Here is a 23,267-nt window from a genome sequence, read left to right as displayed (position 1 = left end):
CCACTCGCCACTGCTCCAAAGTTCAGGCCATTTTTGCCTGATTCTGTTTCTTAGGCATTTCATAACTTCCAGGTAGTACTCCGTGTTGACTGTCTGGCCTGTAGGTAGGTATTTGTTATGCACAACCCCCATTGCATCGAAAAAAACAGTCAACATCACCTTAACATTTGAGCAAATTTGTCGAGCTTTTTTGGGTTGGGGAATGTTTCACACACCTGTCAGAAGTTTCTGTGAATGATTTCCCGAGTTTCACACAAAATTTCACAGAAAAACGCTGCTCCTTCATAGAGCTCATTTCCGCGGATCTGATTTTTTGCCGAACCCCACAATCTACACATAAACAGCCATAACTTATCAGCAAAACAACATATCAACAAACGGATTGAAGGAGGTTACTCGGGAGGTTTCCATGGACACAACACCTTTAAGCGGATTAAAAAATAACCAACTGGAGGAGCTATTAAAAAAATTCGGGAACTTTTTGAACAACCCACATATATGATTTTTAAAAATAAATAATTTTAAGTTATTTTTCTGTTAATTTTGAGATGTTGAAAAAAAAATTATACACAGTAATACAAGTAAAATTAACTTCATAGCAACTGATTTCTATTTCACCTGAAAGATTATGCTATATTTTTTTTACTTTATTTTTAATACCTGAAAAATAAAGTAATATTGATTTTTAAAAAATATAATTTAAAATTTTTAATTTTGCATATGAACTGAATAAAAAAACTTCAATACTTTAATACTTACTCTGTAGCAAAGTTAACATTTTTTGTTTCAATTTTAAATATCCGAGATTGAGAATGTACTATTTGAGGCAAACTTTTCCAAATAATCTTCCATCTGGAAAATAAAACATAAACAGTTTTAATATAAATTCCCAATAAAAAAAGTATATAATAATGCCAATAAATTTCGTCATTACACAATCATACAAAAGAAATAATAGTTTAATTTTTCAACTACAATAATTATCTCAGATGATATTAACCTTCAAAATTAAAAATATGTCAATATTATAGCAGTTACTTGTTTTCTTTAGTATTTTAGACTAACTTAAAAAAAGATTTTTTTTTGATATTTTTATACATACTCTATTGATCTTTTTCATGATTCAAATGGAATTATAAGAATTTATGAACTTGTTTCTTTTTTTCAAGCCCAAAAAGCATATAAATCTTTTCTATGATCTATTTCCATTTTTATTTATGTTAATCTTCAAACCTTCTCTGGAGAATGTTCTCAAAAGAATTGAAATTATTCTCATGCCAATTTATTAAGAAACACAAAAATAATTTTATTGTTATACAAAAATTATTAGCATTAAAATCTCTAATTTTTTAAATTTAACAATCATGAATTTATAATCCATCTTTAATTTTACATGCATATTTTATAAATTAAAAAAATAGAGAAGAAACCTTAAATTCTTGCTTGTCTCTAATGTTTTATTCTGAAGCATTCACTCAAGATGTATTTAACATAATACAATAATGACATACACCATTATTACCCGATGTTGGTTTTAAAACTGTCTTTCAGTGTTAATAGTTCTTTAAACCAAGGAAAATAACAAACTTGTTAAAATAAATCATATATTCTTCACAAATACTTTTAATAACATTAGAATTCATCTGGCATTTAGAATAATGTTATCAAAAGTATTTGTGAAGAATATATGATTTATTTTAACAAGTTTGTTATTTTCTTTGGTACTCTATGGGAAACATGGAATACTAAAAAGTTTGATCCCTAACTCCTCCTCTCTTATTTCATCCTGCTATTTTCAAACTCCCAAACCTTTTGAGTATCTGAACAAATTTTGAGTAGTTACTCTCTAGAATCCTCCAAAAAAATACATACTACTTTAAAATAGAGACCCCCACTCCTTTTATATACATATTATATTATCATCTTGTAACCTTTCTAAGAAGTCAAACTTTCAATCATATTTTTATTTTGTTTTGATTAAAAAAAAAAAACTATATAATTTATTAAAGCATCTTAACGCAACATGGTAACAATTAATAACAGTTTATTTACAGCATATTATATGCAATTTTCAGAGTTAACATGATCTATTTTTCTATATTTCTATAATATGCCAAAGTTGATTTAAGTATATTAGATTTTATTTAGTATTTAAGTATTATTTAGATAAAATGAATATTCATAAAATATTCAGTAATCTATGTAAATTATTAAATATTTTTTTTATAAAAAAGATTTTTTTATCAAATATATTCTTACAAATATCAAATTTTTAATTGTAAGATTAAATATTTCTCATGTGATTAAATGATTAAATAATCAGTTTTAGTAATTCTTAAAAATGTACAGTGGAACCTCACTTAACAAGCACCTCGCACGAGTATTTTGCATAACGAGAAAAACAAATTGTAAAAATTTTCCCCACTTAACGAGCGATGTTTCGCATAACAAGTGACAAGGAGAGGGGAAGTCCCAAATTGTGCGCATGCAACATGCTCCATCAGTCTGTGTTTAGCACTCCTTTCGCTAGCATCTTAGTGTCGCTTGTGATCACATATTTTTCCAAACTTGTGCTCACACATATTACTTATAAACATCAACAACCATAGCCCGTTATATAATAAACACGCCAAACAATATGCCAAATTCTTGGGTCATTAAATTTAATGACCGATTCCAAACTAAATTTTAGAAATGTCTGAATTAAAAATTAACTATTTATAATTATTAAATTTCATACGAGATGGAAACATAACTGCCTACCTCTAGTCAAATTAATTATTTTCTAATATTTAATTATAGCCTTTACATAACCCAAGAATTTGGAATATCGTTTGGAGTGTTTATCAAACATATCAGTTGTAATTTTTTTTTTTTTTGTTTGTGCAAATCAAATTCTCATTCCAGGATGGTTCATTCTGTGCTAGAAGAAAAGATGATGATGATTCATGCTCCTTAACAGCGTATATTGTACAATTCTTTTTGAATAAACGTTGTAAATAAAACATTTGAGCATTTCTTCGGCGTGGAACGCATTATCGTATTTTACATTAATTTCTATGGAAAAAATTGTTTCGCTTAATGAGTGTTTTGCATTATGAGTAAGACTCTGGAACGAATTATGCTCGTTAAGTGAGGTTCCACTGTATTTAGCTATTTTATTGTTTAAAAAAAATGAATGTTTAAATTTAAAATGTAAAATTTAATCATGAAAATAAACTAACATTTATAAATTTGTTATAAAATTTAATTATTTTAAATGAACTTAATTAAGTTCAATTAAAATAATTAATTGTTAATTAAATTGTTGTTGTTAATAATTAAAATGTTTAATTACTAGTAAAAATAATTTATTATATACAAATAAATAATACAAACTCTGCACTTCCATAGCTATATGCAAGCACTTTAACAATTGCACCAGGATTATAAGTTTCATAAATGTTCAGTTCTAATGGATATACTTTTTCTTTAAATCTGACTTCTGAAAATAAAAAGATAAAATTAGTCAAAAATTAAACAACCAATTAAATGAATTCAACAAAATTATAATTATTTTTTATCTTCAACAATTTAAATCATCATCATCATGCTGAATTTCAGAACCATTAAGCATTTCTTCAGAGCTTGAGAAATTATTTACACTAAATTTCTTGTGGGGGCATATATTACCAGTGATTTAAATTCAAATTCATTCTGAAGTCTAAAGAACAAATTCTGTTGTGGAAAAAAGTCACTCAAAAATTAAATATTTATCAGTTATACAATAAATTCTGATTATTCAAGGTAATGTGGACCAATGCTACCTTGGATGGCTGACAACTTGGATAAAACAGGGATCATGGCCAATTTTTGGATTTAAAATTAAAAATATAAAAGATTTATATGGTATATCACTTTTAAGTCTCTTTCTATGCCTTGGTAAATTTAATCATATATAACGTTTTTTTTATATCATTTATTATACAGCTACTATACATATAATAGTTTTACGAATAAAAATGTGTACTATTACATTTTACATTGTAACATTTTAATATGTGCATTTTAGTTACATTTTAATATGAATGATTTGATTCATATTATAATTAAAATGATAAAAAGTAACAGAAGCGAATTGTTTTTTAATACATGTAATCATTTCAAACTTTTTTATGAAAAACTGTATAAGAAAAGTAATGTATTCAGTTACCGACTTGCCTCAGACAATGCAGTGTCTCTGTTAATCAGTGTTTTCTACTATAGTGTTTATTCAAAAAAATAAACATTCTAATTACAATCAAACTTCTTGACATTATTTTGTAGATTTGATATTTATTCTGATAATAATAAAATAATAGAAACAAATATCAGAATAAAGATCAAGTGTACAAAAAAATGTTAAGAATTTTGTTTATAATTAAAATGTTTATTTTTTAGATATACAGCAGAACCCTGATTACAGTAAGACTTTGTTATTTTGAAACTCAAGGGACCAAAAAAATCACAGCTTCAAATTATTTCAGTTCAATAAAATTTTTTTGAAATTCCTGAATAAAATTATGCTACTATCGAATATAATTTCACTGGTTTGGTTACAAATGCACTATTACAAGTTATTACTTAATAATTAAAGTTATTTTGAAAAAACTGTCAGGTAGTGTGTATTACTGCATGGAAAACGTAATACAAATAATAAAAACAATGAAAATGTAATAAAACTATATTCAAAGGAAGACCTGAAAGTAATGTAAGAAAAAAGTTTAAGTGCTTCAATAAGAATTACCCACAAATTTTGTCAAGAGGACCAATGGCTAGTTCTATGAAGAATTTATTGTCTTGAGTTTAAGATTACAAAAATCATGTGATCTGATGAAAACAAGCTGTATCAATGTAGAAATTCTATCCTGAATACACACGTGTATTTAATGAAGTTTGAATTATTGACACAATAGATTTTGAAAAAACTGTCCAAAATAATTAAATGCCAAACAAATTTCTTCAATAAAAATAAAAAAGTTCTCTCTTCACTGACAACATGTACAATGTCTGAAAGACCTTGAACAGATGTCCAATAAATCAACAATGTAATTGGTAAAACCAAAAATGAAACTGCCACTTGGACATGGAACTTTCCTCATAAACACATGACTATGATGGATGATTTCAAATTAAACAATATTTTTGCAGGTCACCAGAGCAGATTACTTCAAATTTCATTGTATGCATATTTTGAATTATTTGAACAAAAATATATGAAAATCCTATTCTTTTGGCTGGGGACTAGACTTGACTTCAAATTATGTGATGTTTTGAATTATATGAAATTGAAATAATAAGGTTTTTCTGTAACAGAAACTCCACGTTGTTTGAGACAAACCTGTTTTTAACTAAAAACCAATATTCCATTATTCCAATTAAAAAAAAAATCTTAAAAACTTATTTGTTACAGCAAGATTTTATCTTTATCAGGTATTATAAACAATACAACTGTAGGTCATCACTATACAAGCAAAATACTAAATGGAGTCATGAATCCAGGAACAATCCTTGGTTACATCCAAATTTGCTTTATTATCTGGAAGAAACTGAATGAACAATGAATTATTTCAATTTCATTTTCAGAATACAATAATTCTATACAAAACCTGATTTCTGTATACACAGAATGTAGCATGCTTATCTGTTCTAAACAAATATGTTCTCCAAATAGCATATTCAATACAGTAATATTAAATGCATCTCTAGCAGAATTAAATAAGAACATTGCCAAGGTTGAGAACTTTACATCCAAATACAATCTAATGGTCTTTAGAAATGTCAAAGATAGCATCGATATTCAACAAACTCCAGGAACATAGAATTCTGGTTATAGATGATTTCAATTATAATTGTGTTATGCTGAGTTGTATTCAATCTCTAATTCTGTTTATATCAAGATAACTGATAAACAGAATTAACCAGACTGGATACAACTCAAGGAAAGGTATTTTTGTTATAGTTCTAACTTCATCCATCTAGCGAGATGTATTTGTAGTTCTAACTTGTTGTCAAACAACTAGAGAATATACTATGGTCTATGGAATAACAAATTATATCCATGTAAATAATATAATTTATGTTTTGTCCCAAATTAATGAAAAAATACGTTAACTTGTAAATGTGATATTTTCAATATTTAATTTTGTAAATGCATTCTGAAAATTTGTAGTTTATTTACCATATAAATATACAGTTAAACATGTCCAAAACAGAATCTAAGTAAAAAGAAAACTTGTCTCAAAGGAAAAAATTCTTCAGAATGGAGTGATTTTCAGCAGTGAAAAAGAACCTGTTCAAAACAGAAAAAATATTCGTTTCGTGCAATTCCAGTTTACACAGAATTTACTGTATATATGAGGGCAGTTTTTTTCAAGCTCCAACGGTCCATAAAACAAAGACAAGTGTAAATAACAAAATGAATTTATTACCAAAAGTTAGGTACAGATGTGGTTACTTTTTGACATAATTACCGTGAGGATTGAGGAATTTGCCATATCTGTGGATGAGCTTTTCCATTCCCTTGTCATAGAACGTTGCTGCCAGTGAATTGAGATGGCCTTAACAATGTTGTTTTGAAGATCGTCATTAGTTCATTAGTCTCAAACCTTTGCCCTGCTAGCCACGTTTTCAGTTTGGGAAAGTAGTGGAAGTCTTCACACATTAAAAAGTTTTAAACTGGGTGGAAGTCTTCACCACCTTTAAACACCCTGCGTATAGCCCCAATTTAGTGTTGAGTGACTTCCACCTCTTTCCTGAACAGGAAAAGTGGCTAGGAGAGCAGAGGTTTGAGACTAATGACAATCTTCAAAACAATGTTAGGGCCCATCTCAAGTCATTGGCAGCAACATTCTATGACAAGGGGATGGAAAAGTTCATCCACAGATATGACAAATTTCTCAATTTTCACAGTGATTACGTCAAAAAGTAACCATGCTTGTACCTAACTTTTGGTAATAAATTCATTTTGTTATTTACACTTGTCTTTTTTTTATGGATCATTGGAGCTTGAAAAAAAAACAGCCTACGTACTATATGACATTCAAGCAAACAGCCAAGATAAAACTTTAAGCAGGTGCATTTTTTTGTGTGTATTGAACTTAACCAGTAGGAATCTATGAAAAAATTGTTTTTCTTTTACATACATAGGGGCTGCCGACATGCAACAGAGTAATCCCAATGTTTAAGTCGATCAATTTATACAGTAAAACTATATAGATATTTTTAATAACGATTTAAAAAATTGAAAATCAATACATTTGAATTGGTTTATTATGAGTTAAAGAATACTCTCATATAAATATTTAAAAATTTGCAATCAATGTTGACCGACATAAACCACTGAATTACCCACAAAGGTATGTGAAGAGATAAATTTACTCTTTATCGCGTGATGATTGATAAAAGTAAGTTATACCAAGAAAATCCTGACTTATTACTTCATCTTTTGGAATACAATAAGAAAACGGTTTCTGTAAAGATGCCGAATTTAACCACCAACTTCCATAAGTTCTCTAAAAAAAACAGTAAAAGCATAAATTAATTGAAAAGTATAATATTTAAATATGAAAGTATTTTCTATGTTTCGACCCACCAAAAGAAATGCTTGGGTGTAATCACCGAATTTCGGAAAAATATTCGGTTCACCAACAACATTTAACGCCGTGTAAGAGATGCTACCTTCGCTTCCGTATTGAGAACTAAAATCTTTCACTTCTTCTACGTATTGTTCTATGGTAGTCGGTCCGGGATTGTATATAGAAAACAAATTGACAGACATATCGACATATGTACTTGTATACAAACATGCACATCGTTTTTGGAACAGTGTTGCCAGACTTTTTTTCATCAACAAACTGATCCGTAAAAATAGCCAGGAAGTAGCCATCTTCTTGGCGTCTTAATAAATTGTTGGGTCCTTGTTCTTGTGATTTTGGGGCCCCCATGGGCCTATCGCTTTCCAGGGGCCCGGTGCAAACCGCACCTACCGCACCCCCTAGCTACGCCACTGCCGTGACCGGAGATCAAAGTTCACCGGATTCGAACCCGGATCCTCCAGACCGCTCGGCCATCCGGCCTCCTCCTGTAAGACTCCCACAGGATGGAAAAAGACTATAAATAAAAATACACGAAAAAAGTTGAAAAATTACTAAGATTAGATAGAGTGTGATATTTTTAACGCTTACTTTAGTTATAATGAATTTCGAACTTTTCATTGTTAAGCATTGATTGAAATATCAATATAACAATTAAGAAACAACATTGCGTGCAATAACAACAAATAACAATCAGAAAACAATCAAAAAACTTTTAGTCGGTTTCCTTTTGCACGTATATAAAAGTGAAGTTTTTGTTAAAACAAGCAGATTAAGGATAATGGAGAAAAGGGATGATAGAATCTCGGTAGGCTTCATTTATTTAACTCTATTTCCGTAATTATTTATATATAATTTTTTTCTAACTCTTTCCACCCTGTGAGCAATAAGAGGACCTCTTTTGGCAAGCCCATTATGGGTTCCGCTAGATCTATAATGGGGTGGTCGGATGGTGAGGGACGGAGACCGACATATCCGGTCGCACCATACTCCGAAAAATTCCTGGGGATTTTTCGACCCGACCGAATTTGACCCCGGGTCTCCCATAGCGGTAGGCTGCCACCTTGACCGCTCGGTCATCTGGCTGTCAACTATTTATATTAATGATATTTAAATTGGAATTTGTAAGATTTTTGTCAATAATTCATGAAAAACTGCTGATTTATTATTTATATATAAGTTTTTGCTATTATTTTATTTTCGAAGGATGTATTAATTCAAGAAATAGATGAGGGACAACGATGTTTAGACTGCAAAAATAATTGCATAGGATTCAAACCACATCCATGGAGGTGCAATATTGTTGTTGCCGCAATCTTTTCATAATTATACAGATTATATTATGAATAATAACTTTTCTTATAGAACTGTCTGCGATAACTGTAAATGCGAACGTGAATGTCATGATATCTATCATAATGATATTGTGAACGTCCGAGATAGAATAGGTCTGAAAGATCCACGACAATCGAACAAATCGTCATTTAAACGGAATGCCTTGGAAGAAGGATACGCCTGGATGCCATCTGATTTATCTAAGGATAAAGTAAATTTCTTGTTTTTGATATTAGAAAACTATTATTTTATATCATTAAACATCTAAAATTATAGATCCAAGAATACTTTGTTCAAATTCCTTCTCAAAAAGTACCTCGGCTCGGAACTCTTGGGGAGAAATATCGTGAAAAACAACTCATCGCTCAACTACCCAAGCAAGATTTTCTCTCCGCGTTATTGCAAATTTTTAGGAAAGGAATATCAACAACAATATGCAGATTTCATCAACGAACGACAGAGAACTGCACTCGATATTGCCTATGTCAAAAGCATTTCGGAGCAGACATTTGTGAGAATAAACAGTATTTGTTTTAAAATCTTTTTATTCTTTACTATAAAAAATTATTATTTTTTAAGGAATGTTATCAATGTGAAGGGAGTATGATTTCTGGAGATATAGCAGTGATTGCTCCTAGATTAGGTGAGAGATATCCTTTCCATCCATCTTGTTTCGTCTGTTTTGTTTGTAAAGAGCTGTTGGTGGATTTAGCTTGCTGCATAAAGGATAAAAAGATATATTGCGAACGTCATTACGCGGAACAGATCCGACCCCGGTGTGCAGCCTGCGATGAGGTTATCAATTTTTTCTAAGCTTTATCATGAATCCAGAATCCAGAATATGAAAATAATTTTTTGCCTTTAAGTTTAGTTAATCTTTGCCGGAGAATACACCAAAGCCATGTCTAAAGATTGGCACACTACTCATTTCTGCTGCTGGAAATGTGACGATTCTCTGACAGGACAACGATATGTATTGCGTGACGAGCATCCCTATTGTGTTCGTTGCTATGAGAGATTGTTCTCCAACACCTGTGACGAGTGTGGGCGTTCCATTGGTGTAGATTCGAAGGTAGAATCATCGCAAATTTTTTTCCAAAAATTTGTAATTAAGTCTAACATTTTTTCCAGGATCTTTCTTATAAGGGTAAACATTGGCACGAAAGTTGCTTTTCATGCAGCAAGTGCCATAATTCATTGATAAACAAACCCTTCGGTTCAAAAGCTGATAAAGTTTATTGCACAAGTTGTTACGACGCTGCGTTTGCTACCAGATGCGATGAATGTGGAGAAATATTTCGGGCAGGTAAAAAATATTGCTAATTTGGAATCGTTAACAGTTTGCCATTATTAACATAATTAGACTCATCAAATTTGATCATTGTTACAGGTACAAAGAAAATGGAATATAAGGGCAAACAGTGGCACGAACAATGTTTCTGTTGCGTCGTTTGCAAAAATCCCATTGGGACTAAAAGCTTTATCCCCAGAGATAATGATATTTATTGCACCACATGCTACGAGCAGAAGTTTTCCACTCGTTGCATCAAATGTAACCAAATAATAACTACGGGTGGTGTCACATATCGCAACGAACCGTGGCATCGGGAATGTTTCTCTTGCGTAAATTGCCAAACGTGTCTAGCTGGAGAGCGTTTTACTTCGAAAGACGAAAAACCATACTGTGCCGAATGTTTCGGAGAATTATTTGCCAAGAGATGCTACGCTTGCAACAGTCCTATTACAGGTCGGTTTCTTTAATTCGTGTTAGTAGATTAATAATCATAATTATCGTAAGTGAAGTATCAAATCTTCTTATCTTCTAGGCATCGGAGGAACACGCTTTATATCTTTTGAAGATCGAAATTGGCACAACGATTGTTTTCTGTGCGGCGTGTGTAAAAGATCAATGGTTGGAAAAGGCTTCATCTTCGATGGATCTGACATCTTATGTCCCGAATGCGCCAAACAAAAGTTCTCCGTATAAATTAATTGGATTAATTCTAAAATAGACAATTTAACAAAAATTATACAAAATTCAACTGAATTAGGAAGAAATTTCAGAATCTCAATTTTCTAAACTTGATTTATTTTGGTATAACAAAATTTTTTGATTCTAATTTAATTTGTAGCTGATAAATTTTTAAAAAATGATCTTGCAAAATAAATAAATAAATAATTTACGAAAAATAAACTGCAAAATTTTACTATGAATAAATTGTTTTTGTTTTACTTTTCATTATATAATTTTCGAGTACACTTTTTAATAGCTAAATATACAATATAACAAAATATCTTAAAGTTATTTTACTTTTATTTTATGTTTATGAGTCGGTTATGAAAGCCGTGAACCCATCAACGACCGAGTGCATAAACCATTGAACCGGTCGTGAGTTCGTGCTTGACCATTGGGCTGGCCACATAGTTTTCCGGATTTCCTTCATGTGTCTGACATCGAAATAGTGGTTAATTTCCTCTCCCATTAGGCATTCCCCTTGGCAGATAGCTTACATTAATGCTGATGTATTTTAAGTGTTCTGCGGAAGAAAATGTCAAAGTTTAGTGTTCCCCGACTTCAAAAAGATTGATAACCACGGAACTAGACTACATATCTCTATTGTAAGCGTTGCTTTATTATTCTATTAAACGCGAATATTACTGTCAATCCGTGTCAGTGTGAATCTCTGTGTCCAGTACCACTATACTAATGCGATCCTTTACATAAACCTGCTATAGCAGCATTGCCTAACTTACTGGTATTGCCAGTCCTGGTGGCACAATTTGTCTCTAGCCGCTTTTTCGACACACTGAATATTGGAGTTTCTCCAATCTTATATTCTAATAATCGTGATCCTGGGCCGTGTTCAGTAACGCAGAACACCGAAGTTAGAATTCAGAGTGGCTTAGTGGGCGGAGCTAAGAGTGTTCTGAGCATCACTGAACGATTATTCTTAGTTAGACAACTGGGCAAAATGGTGGGTGAAGTTAAAATCATGATTGCAACAATTATCGCAAACAAACTGGTCGAAAATGATGAAGTAACCAATACAATTATTCAAATGGAAGCTGACGTCAGATCGTGATAAAATCAACGAAGCAATTACTAACTGTAATCAACGAAATGGACCGCTATCTTCAGTTAAAATGTATTCGGAATCTGTTATACTGACGTTTGATAATTTTACATTTCGAAGTCATTTTAGAATGAGTTAATGATTTAGAATGAGAGAATAACTTTGTGATTGTTATAATAAAATACGTTTAGTCCAATCAGAGTCCAGAGTCGATAGATATACCGGTCCTTGCGCTACCCTCTCCAATCTCTCAAGTTGCTGATAGCTGACGTGAAAGTCGCTGTTAGGCGAGAGGTTTGTTTATCCTTTGGTTAATATGTAATTTTCCCGTTTTCAAACAGTTTTGTAACTTTTTTTTACTGTTTTATCAAAAAAATCTCATTCGTAATTACATTTTTAAATTTTATATCATGTATAAAGAAAGAAAAAGTGTATTTGGTTTAGAAAAAAAAAATTAATAACATTAATTTTAAATTACAGATGAGGATGTGGATAAATCGGGAATAGTTATATTTTCGATCTAATTTATCCAGCTTTTAAATAGAGATCTGTTTAAAACTGTTAAAACTAACATCTCAAATACTATAGTAGAGATAACAGAGACTTATCACCCTGCTACTGGTAACATAAAAATGATACTTCTCTCATCAGAATGCAATCTTCTATCATTTTAATGTTACCAGTAGTATTGTTATAAGTCTGTTATCTCTACTGTAGTACTTGAGATATTAGTTTCAACAATTTTAAAGACAAGAAGCTCTTTTATAATGTTAAAAACTGTTACATTGTTACATATTGTGAATGAGTTTTGCATAATATATCTGTTTAATAAATAGGTAATGGTGAAATAAGTAAATAAATTTGAATTTTACTGTTTTGTTTTATTACACAGGTATGACAATATAATTAGGAAAACCATAGCTTATTTTCTGATACATTTAAATAGTCAGAAATTTAATTCAGATAAAGACACTATTTTTTAAATAATTTATTAACTTTAACACTACATAAATTGTGCTATACAATTTTACTTGATTTAGTGTAGCGAGAAATAGTATTTGGGATAAAATAGTTTTGTATTTTTGACATGAGAAATTACATTTCTTAAAATTATAACACTCACATTGGCTCTACATAGTTTGGTAATATAATATTCTGCACTGTCAAATATAGAATGTAAATGAAGATTTATTTGTGGTTTAATACACCTGTCCTTTATTTATGTAGGTTTAAAATATCACTAACATGTCTTTCTTCTATACTTAGTATAATTGCTATCACTGTCAATATCTAATAATACTGTCTGAACTCTTGCCATCCTATATTTCCCTATTTTATTTGTCAATCTCTAACTCATCGTCCTCCAATCATCTCTACGTTATTGTGTCTGTAAATATGTTGAATATGTTGTCTAAATAGTTGGAATTTCCTCTTTTTCCTCTAACAGCCTAGATTTGAAATCCAAGAACTAAATCTACTGACTTTTAATCCCACTCTCTAAGCTATTCCTAACTTTTTTGGCTCAACTTTAATCTCTCTCTATCTTATTAATAAATACAATATAAACTGTGAATAATATATATCATAGCTCTTTTCTCACTGCAAACTACAATAATTTACCTAATATTAAGAAATAAAAAAACATATGGGCTTAACCTTGGTAAACTCCAAAGCCACCCTAAATCCTAAATCTCTTCTTTTGTAACATTTCAAATCTATCATATCTTAAGTTTATTAACAAGAGGAATATACATTTTGATAAAGTTTCCAATTTATTACGAGTAGGCCTAATTACGTGAAATAGTTGTGTTGTTCTCTGTATGTTCCTTTTAGAATGTATGTTTTGTTTACTGGGATTTAAATACTACAGATCTTTATTTGCAAATAACATTTTTCTCATTCATTCCAGATTAGCTAATCGAGAGTCCGCTCAGTAGACTATTGTATTTTAAAAATTTTCTTACTATATAAGGTTAAAAAAATTTAATAGTTTGATTTTAATTAGAGATGATTTTGATTATATAACAAGCTATTTTTTATAATTTTTAAAAATGTTTTTAATTAAACAACTATATTTAAAAGTATTGACTTTTTGAAATCAAATTTTATAAAGTTAAAGTGATTTTAAAAAGTTTGTTCAACTATCCAAATGCTGAAATAGATTTTCTGGTTTTAAAATGCCTAAATTGTATCGATGAAACTTTAAAGTTGTTACATTTACATCCAACGAGTAAGAAATGTGTTCTATTCTGTGTAAAGATATTACATAGAAGTGAACACATCTAAGAAAAGTTCTGATAAAAAAAAATAATATAGTAAGAATATTCAATCCTTAGAAATACATATACTGCATATGTGTGTGTATATATATATACAGGGTGTATCAGAAAGACGTTTTAAAAATTTGGGGATTGTAGAAGATGAAATTTTGAACGTTTTAATATAAGGAACCTATAGCCGGAAATGTAATATAAAGTTTCTACAACACTTTGCACTTTGCTGTCGGTATGCCGAATGAAACAGCAGAATACAGTATTTATGACAAGTTTTATTGACAAAACAGTAGAATACAATCAAACTGTACATCGAATCAGTAGCTGCACTACTTTAAATGTTCAATGTGACGACCACCAACTTCGTTACGTCATGTGCAACGACGGACCATGTTTTGTCCGACTCTCTGTAAGATGCCACGCTCCCCTCTAATAGTATTAAATGCTGTAAAGATGCGCTCCGTAAGCTCAGGAACTGTTCCTACAGGTGTTACGTACACAAGGGACTTTACATAACCCCAGAGGAAGAAGTCAAAAACAATAACATGACGGAAGGGTAGCTACCAAAGTGAAGGGCGGTCAAGCACTTCCTACCGCTGTAGAAACTTTATATCACATTTCCGGCTATGGGTTCCTTATATCAATACGTTCAAAATTTCATCCTCTACACTCCCCCAAATCTTTAAAACGTCATTCTGATACACCCTGTATATAACGATGTCTGTTCCTATAAACTTGTAAACACTTTGACCAATCTAGACCAAATTTTTCAGATTTATAGAACTAGAAATCTTTATAACTCTGCGAAAAATACCGTGCGGCGAAACTCATGACATTTTATAATAATGCAGTTAAATAAGTAAGAAATGCGTAATAATTAATAAAGGTGCCACACAGTCCACATTCTTAGTGATGATTTCAAAGGTATAAGGTCTTCCAGATTTGGAAGCTCTGCAAAAATAACGCTATTGATTTGACATAGCCTAAATATACCAAACTTAAAATAATATTTTAAGTTTAATATTTGTCCTTATTACTTTTATCCCGAGCGGTGCCAGGCATTTCTATTAGTATATCTAGAAAAATCTATCCGGACAAAAATTTTACATTTGGAAAAATTGTTGTAATATAATTGAAGTTATTTACAAACATGTAGTCTAATGTGTAATCTATTAAAGTCGTAGGTCGTAACTAATTTTTAAGAAATGTTTTTTTATTATTACATAATAAAAAGTTGGAGGTAGCTGATGAAAATCTTTTATACCACATTTCCATAAGAAGAGTTAACCTCGATCACGTTTACGAACCCGATTAACTTTTTTCGCTTGAACAGAACGGAGTTAATCTCGATCAATATGTTAACAACTAGGTTATTCTAACACTTTTTTCAACTGAGTTAACCTTCAAGTGGATTAGTGACATGAGTCATAGCATTCTGTATTAGTGAATTAGTTCTCTGCTGGAAGTAACAACTAGAAGAATGACGACGTGTTAATCTAAATTAAGTTGCATTCTGTATGAACACCATCTTGACCTATGTTCTATTTATTCCTGGTTAACTTAATCAGGGTAAATCTTATGCCTATTAACTTTCATTGTGTAAACGTAGTATTAGAGAACCAGTAGTCACGGTGACTTTCGTTTTACTCTTCTTTTTCTAGAGGTGATTTTCCATTGAACAATTTGTATAATCTTTTGTTCTTTATTCAAGTAGCAGGTTCTATGAGTTTAACCAAGCTTAACTTGCCTAACAATGGTAACTGTATGCAACCGTCTATAGTTTAATGCTCGAGTATAAAGACGAAATGTATAAATACATTCATTCTAATTAATATACTTTGAAATATTTTAAACATATTAGTATAACTATGATAATTTTTAATTTTTAAATTAATAAACATCCCTACAAATAATTTATAATCATATATACAACTCATATTTCATGTTTTCAGAATTTTTTAGTTATTTTAAAACATTTATTATTTCTATAAAATTTATTTAATGTCTGTATCAAATATATATTTAAACACCGTTTTAAATTCTTATATAACATTTCAAATTAGTTTATTTAAAATTTTCTTTAGATAAACATGAACGTCGACGATGTTTTGATAATGAAACTTCCATCTTACAATATAGGATAATAAATTTGATTTTTTAAATAGAATACATCAAAGAAAATATTGAAGAAATATTCAAAAACTTATTATATATTTAAATATATTTAAAATATACATATATTCAAAGACATATTGTAAAATTTCGGCGAAATTCCACACTAACAGCCAGTGGCGTAGCTACGGTTCTCCGGGCCCGGTGCGGAACCAGATTTGTGGGCCCCCGAAAAAATTTTTCGGGTCTTTGTTCTTGTGATTTTGGGGCCCCCATGGGCCTATCGCTTTCCAGGGGCCCGGTGCGGACCGCACCTACCGCACCCCCTTAGCTACGCCACTGATAACAGCATACACTGATGACGAATAAAGCAAGTGTTTTTAAAACTATTTTTAATATTAATATTAGCATATCATTTAATTTTTTATTTACACTTTTTTAAAATTATTTACTGTTTATTAAGAAAATTTGTATCGCCGGAGGCACATACTTTATCTCTCCTTCTCTATGTATCCGAATATACAATATTAGGAAAATGGTACTTAGGCGTAATAAAATTTTAAAATATTTTCTTTACTATATTATTAATAACTTTTATTTTAAAATACAGTATATAAAAAATTTACAGATAAAAAGTAAATTTATAAATATATATATAAGAATTAAATCTGATAAATTGTAAATGTAGATAAAGAATCGTTGACTCAACAGAAAAATGCAAATAGGAAAACATGATTAAATTCGAGGAAGTCGAAACAATAATTTAATAGATAAGTACTTTATTTTTTATTTTGAATGGAAATTTTTACAGATTTAATTGCTTATAGAAAATTGACAAATTCATATTTAATTTAACATTAATTGCATTTAAAATATGTCGTAAATCTTTTTGTAAAACTTGTATTAGAAAAATAACAATATATATATGCGATAGACTATAATCAATTCATAGGATAATGATACTTTCGATACGTAAAACTTTCTCGTATAAATTCGTAAAAGGATTTTTTAAGTTCAATTTAGTTTTTATTTAGCTATACTTTTAATTTTTTAATAATTCTTCTGATCATACATTTATATTTATCTCAGATAAAAGTCGAATGTCTTTATGAATTTGTTTTTCTCAGTTCAATAATAATGTGTCGTTTAAAATGGATTCTATAGAACAATGTTAAATTTGGTTAAGTTAAGTTGGTTAACATGAATTTAAAACCGAACTAACCGGTTTTAAATTCATGTTTAACCAACTTCAATAATCGGTATATGTATTTACGGGAAATTTTCAATTTCCTTGTTAGGTACAATTAGAGTAAATTCAATTTTATTTCTTAGGTGGTGCTCAACTCTTTCCTCCAGTTACAGTACCTGACACTAACATGGAAGTTTGAAGTAATTTATTTTTCTTGAATTAATTATTATTAAATATAATCAATTTTAAATTTATAATATAAGTTATCAATATATTTTTAAGCTCTTAGTGTTTATTAAATTATCTATCACGGTCTTAATATTACTGCTAAACTAAACTTAATGAGTTTTTGGAATATAAAATGTAATAGTTTATAACTTAATTAATTATTGAAACACAAATCCACATGATTTATGAATTATTTAGCGGAAATAATAAATACAAATGATATTAACAATTTTGAGTTGTAATGTAATGCTAATAGATGGCAGCACTTGTTACACATAGTTTATAACTTAATAATATGATCTACACTTAAAATATAAAAGTAAACATCTTAAATTATATATTTATTTATATGTATTATACATGTATAAGAGAAGAGAAACATTATAATATATACAAAATTAAATTTTTGTCAGAAGAATTTTATTAGTTAAATTAAATTTAAATAAGGAAATATCTTTATAAACTGTATAAGATTGCTTATTAAATTTATCTTGAATGCCATAAGAGTGTATTTTGTAGTTAAAATTTATTTTCCACTTTTTTGGGATGTTTGTTGAACATTGACATCAACTATATTGTCAAACTTATGATAAAAAGTATAGGTATTAATAGTTTTTAAGATTGTCTTTTTTGGTGATTATGTAACTTGTTAAAGTATAGAAAATTTCTTTTGTATCAGATATTTATACCCTAAATTATAATTTTTATTAAATATTTTTGTTTTGATTATAAAAATATTTATTTTAATTAACTATAGTAAAGTAGCCAGCCAGATGGATAAGGTGGTTAAGGCCCGTTTCTCAACCCAGCTAACTTGGCCTTATCCATAATGGGCTTGATAAATAAAGGCAGAAAGAGTTAAAAAATAAAATAACCATATTTTAAAACAAATATGAAATATATTATGTATTGAGAATTACAGCAGTGACTCCGCACCAAGTAAAAATGTCACTGACTACGTATACAGGAGTCTGAGTTGCTGATTTTCGGAGGTCGATTTATCCGCCCCCAAATGCCTATGGTAATTCCGAATGTCTCGTTCGTAAGATAATTGTTCTCTTAAGTAGTGTGTAAAATTTCAGTTTTCTGTAAATGGGCTGCCGAAGATATAAGCAATTGAAAGAGAAAAAATTTTCAAAAAAGTTGTATTTTCTTCATCCGGCACTGCAGACTCTCCTAGAGAAAAAACTACTGGGTCTAGAAACTCAAATTTTAAACTTAAGCCTTTCTCGTTATCAGTGAGATGCTGGGGAAACTTTCGGATCAATAGGTCAAAGTTTCCCATAGAGATATTTTACTATTTTATAACATTCTATATAATATCAAAGAAACGTTTTCATTGTTTTTAATTTTTTTATCACCCATATTAACAGCTATATTTCCATCTGATTCACTTTCTTCAACAACCTTCCTTACGTCAATAGATTTTCCTTTCTATATTAATCTGGAGTGGAAATCAATCACTTCAAGTTCCACTTTTCTAAATTGAGTGCTGACAGTATTATACTCTTTTTTTCTTAAATTAAATTTCGTTTGAAGTAAAATTTTATTAAGAATTTCAGGTTGTTTTGAAATGCCATGAAAATCTCGCCGCATGCATGCAAATTAGCACGTGTTCCGTTGATTTGACATTACTGTTCTATTTATGCTTCCAGCGACATATTCGGGTATCATCGTTAGAAGCTTATCGGGAATACATTTGTGCATAAAATTGGTTTTAGATAAATCTAAAACAACCCTTTTTTCTGTACTAAATAGTAATGAATTTGAAAGCGTAAGGCCTTAATTTGTATCCTCGTAGATGAAGCCTAAATTGTACTTATACATCAGAATAGATAAGTACTGTACAACATATATATTAAACAAATATAATATAAATAAATAACTGAATAATTTATTATTTTTCAAATTGTTATGTAAAATGTGAAATGTCATTAGTACTGTACATTAAATATTTAATCAGTAATCAAATAAAATTCATTATTCAGTGGATTTTATTTAAATCGTGTAAATGTAATTTTTGTTTAAGTAAGAATGCAAAATAAAATAGATTTGTTTTTTTTTTTCTACAACAAAAAAATAAATTCTTTTAAAACCCGACAAATTGAAATTCTGATTTGATCGGAATTTTGTTGTGTCGAAATGTTCTTCTTGTGATATTTTCATGTCGAAATTTCATGGCGTTTCAGTGCACCTCAAAACAATGTTGGATTTACATATAAGAAAGATAAGCCATGGTTTAGGGTAGGGCCTCACCTTAAATTGTTTTCTTATTTGTCTGACATTTTTTGAAGGTATGTTCAGTCAATGTAAGGGCTATAGTATATATAAATCCAGCCCTACCTTTATTTCCAGTGTTATTTCCACGATGTTTGCGCAGTGATCATTTGTTCCATTTTCATTCCAGAAGAGTCTTTTTGAAGGATTATAAGTCTGAATTTATGTGGACTCCGTTATTCTCGAATACAGTTGATAAGCGACCTATAAGTTGACTTATATTAAATTATAGGTTTTAATTGTGTCCAGGATTAATGAAAGCCTGCCACTTAACATGAAGCGATAATTATGCAACGCACTTATGATTGACGTTATTTTTTTTATTAAAAATAGCATTCTTGCAGCATAATGAAATATATTTCTCCATTAAACTTTCGGCGATTTAATATATTAATTATTGGAATTGCTTTTATTTATTTACAAGAAAATTAGACGAAAATATTTGAATTTTATATTAATACATAATCAAAACTTTTTAACTTGGTCCGAACACGGTGCAACTTTATTAAATTTTGCAGCAACATTGTTTGCAATTATTCGAGACAATGTACTTTACAACAAACATGGCTGCGCCCAAAGAAGAAAATACAATGGTTAATAAAAAAGTAGGTAAATAAAGGGAAAACATTCGAACGTTTCAGAAGACCTTTTTTTTTTTCTTTTTTTTTTAGAGGTAAATGAATTATATCCGGGTAATAACTTGGTGTTTACCTCTGGATATTGCATTTTAAGTCATACAGTACATCGTATCTTATAGTTTCACGCTTGATAGCAAATTGCGTATTCTTTTATTAACACTCTATGCACTTCATCATTTTCTGTAGAAAAATCTGAGGAATTCAATAATTTTAGTATGGGGAAAAATGTGTATACTCAACTGCATTGAAATCAATCTATGTAATTTTATTTATCTCTGTTTACCTCTACGAATGTAAAGCGTGTTAGACAGATATTTTAGAAAAATTGTACGCGAAATAGTTATGCTCTTATCTTTAAAATTAAATTAAATTAATAGATTATTATTTATTTAACTTCTAAGTTAACAGGTGTAGATGAGGATGGCTAACGATAGACAATCATTCGTCATCAGTATTGGCATCGTTCATTTATTATCATTAACTAGTTTGATTTTGGTTGGTATCTGGACTGGAAAACAACTAGGAGGCTTTTCCTGGCAAAGTAATCCCGCTACCGAATTTAATTATCATCCACTTTTTATGGTAATCTTCGTCTATCTTTATGGCAATGGTAAGAAGCAATACTCATTTTAAAAATTAATTTCTTCCTTATTCTAATATTTAAAAATTATATTTTTTAAATAGGAATGTTAATATATCGTCTAATAAAACGTTATTCAAATATAAAAAAGAAAATTATCCACGCTGTCCATTTTATGTTATGCTTTATCTTTGTCGTAATAGCATTGAAAGCGGTTTTTGATTCTCACGATCTGGCTAAAATTCCGAAGAAAAATATGTATACTCTTCATAGTTGGATCGGTTTGGGCGCAGTCATTTTATTTTCTGCACAGGTTAGTTTATAAATATCCGAAAATAATATTTAAATAACGAAAATTTAATATTTTAATTGTTGTTTTTAGCTTGTTTTTGGCATCACTATGACCGTCCTAAAATATTACGCCATTTATGAAATGAAATCATTTAGATCAGTTCATAAATACTTTGGATTGACTATATTTGCTTTAATTGTTGGATCTTGCGTAATTGGAATCAATGAAAAAATTATATTTAAATTGTAAGTATGTCTTTTTAGTAAATTTCTTCATTGATTGATATAAATTTGAAGTAAATTTTGCATTTATTAATTGTAGTTTAAGCAGATCAAAATGTGTAAATAATACTGGAGAGATAGAGCTTTTTCATTTATAAATAGTGGAAAGAAAAAAATATGTTTATGAGCATGCAGTCAAAAATTGAATACCAAATTTAATTATTTTTCAATTTAGTTCTATTCTTTATTTAAAACCATGACATTATTTTATAATTTTTCATTGTTCTATCATTAACTTATTAAAGCATTTAATTCTATATTTAAGTTAATGGTAAAGAAATATATAAACCAAATAAAAAATAGTAAGTTAAATGTGGAAAATGTTACTTTTTAATCTAAAAATGTTACACAATTTTCTAATTTAAAAGACTTTTCTCTTTTTTAGAAAAAATAAAACCAATCCTACAGAAAGATATGATCATCTTCCTTCCCTTGCTCTCACTGGAAACTTTTTAGGAGTTGTTTTAGTTATACAAGCAATGTATGTTAGCTACTTAGTTACCAATTCAAATTACAGGAAATCCGAATCCAGTGATCAATCTTATATTCTGTGATATTTTCCAAGATGAATATGAATGTAAGATACATAATTTGCATTATTGAAAGGAGAAATATTTTTTATAAACATTTTAAATATGAAATTTTCATCAATTTGTAAACTGTTTGATGTTTATACTAAACGGAGATTTATAAAATATATATTTTAAAGGCGATCAAGTTGAAAATTACATTTCAGATATTTTTATGAAGTGTATTTTTTATTAAAAAATAAATAATTTTATTATACTTAATTATGGTTAATATTATTTATTATTATTGATATTTTAAATAGTTCAATTAATCAAACACACTTAGACAATAATTAGATTTTTATAAAACATTTTTATTTAAAAAATAATTTTCTATAAACAACATAAATTGAATTTCTGGAATAAAGTTTTACTTAACAAATTTATTTTCTAAATTAAATTTTTTTTGAATTTATATTTAATTAATTATTAACATCTTTTTATAAATTAAAATCTTTAAAATAAGAGTTTAGAATTTAATTAAGTTACTTAATATTTGTATTTTATTAAAACAAATATTTATGTAAGAAGTCAAAATAAACCTTACAGATTTGAGAAAAATATTGGATGGATTGATTGATAAACATGTTACTTTGAGAGTAATTGGTTAGAAACTAGAACCTTAATTAATATTACAAAAAGTTTTAGTACAAAGAAAACAATAAAGTAGCATCAACAGTTAATTAACAAAACTTAAACTAACATTTAATTAATAAAAATTTACTGTTTACATCTGTTATAAATGCTGTATATGATGGTGTTAAATCAATGATTTTTTTCTTCACTTTTAGTATTTTTTTAATCCA

General features: G+C 29.1%; 2 protein-coding genes and 1 pseudogene across 4 annotated transcripts in view; 2 read left to right on the top strand and 1 right to left on the bottom strand.

Annotated features, from left to right (window-relative positions):
- Positions 1–7,908, bottom strand: part of Fbxl4 (F box and leucine-rich-repeat gene 4) — a 28,560-nt gene extending 20,652 nt beyond the window's left edge. The window contains exons 1-4 of one of the 2 annotated variants that reach the window (XM_067282405.1): positions 7,613–7,908; positions 7,436–7,532; positions 3,379–3,484; positions 760–852 (exon numbers count right to left, since the gene is read on the bottom strand). In XM_067282405.1, coding sequence (XP_067138506.1) covers positions 760–852; positions 3,379–3,484; positions 7,436–7,532; positions 7,613–7,906 — 590 coding nt within the window. In that variant the 5' untranslated portion in view covers positions 7,907–7,908. The remainder of the gene's footprint in view (positions 1–759; positions 853–3,378; positions 3,485–7,435; positions 7,533–7,612) is intronic. The other variant, XM_067282404.1, reaches the window with a different exon arrangement.
- A 417-nt stretch (positions 7,909–8,325) lies between these two features.
- Positions 8,326–11,092, top strand: LOC136985225 (four and a half LIM domains protein 2-like; annotated as a pseudogene).
- Positions 11,093–17,669: 6,577 nt separating this feature from the next.
- Positions 17,670–22,683, top strand: LOC136985229 (lysosomal membrane ascorbate-dependent ferrireductase CYB561A3-like). 2 transcript variants are annotated; one of them, XM_067282463.1, is made up of 5 exons: positions 17,670–17,796; positions 21,141–21,349; positions 21,523–21,632; positions 21,702–21,856; positions 22,278–22,683. In XM_067282463.1, exons 2-5 carry the CDS (start codon positions 21,154–21,156, stop codon positions 22,444–22,446), a joined length of 630 nt encoding a protein of 209 aa, XP_067138564.1. In that variant the 5' UTR covers positions 17,670–17,796; positions 21,141–21,153; the 3' UTR covers positions 22,447–22,683. The 2 variants fall into 2 exon arrangements, with proteins under 2 accessions (XP_067138564.1, XP_067138563.1); XM_067282462.1 differs by having other exon boundaries at positions 21,424–21,632.
- Positions 22,684–23,267: the final 584 nt, after the last annotated feature.

Source organism: Centruroides vittatus, unplaced genomic scaffold, assembly GCF_030686945.1.
Source record: "Centruroides vittatus isolate TY-2023 unplaced genomic scaffold, ASM3068694v2 contig_955, whole genome shotgun sequence".
Taxonomy (NCBI): domain Eukaryota; kingdom Metazoa; phylum Arthropoda; class Arachnida; order Scorpiones; family Buthidae; genus Centruroides; species Centruroides vittatus.
Note: the sequence above shows the minus strand (reverse complement) of the source record. Positions and strands in the feature narration are given on the sequence as shown.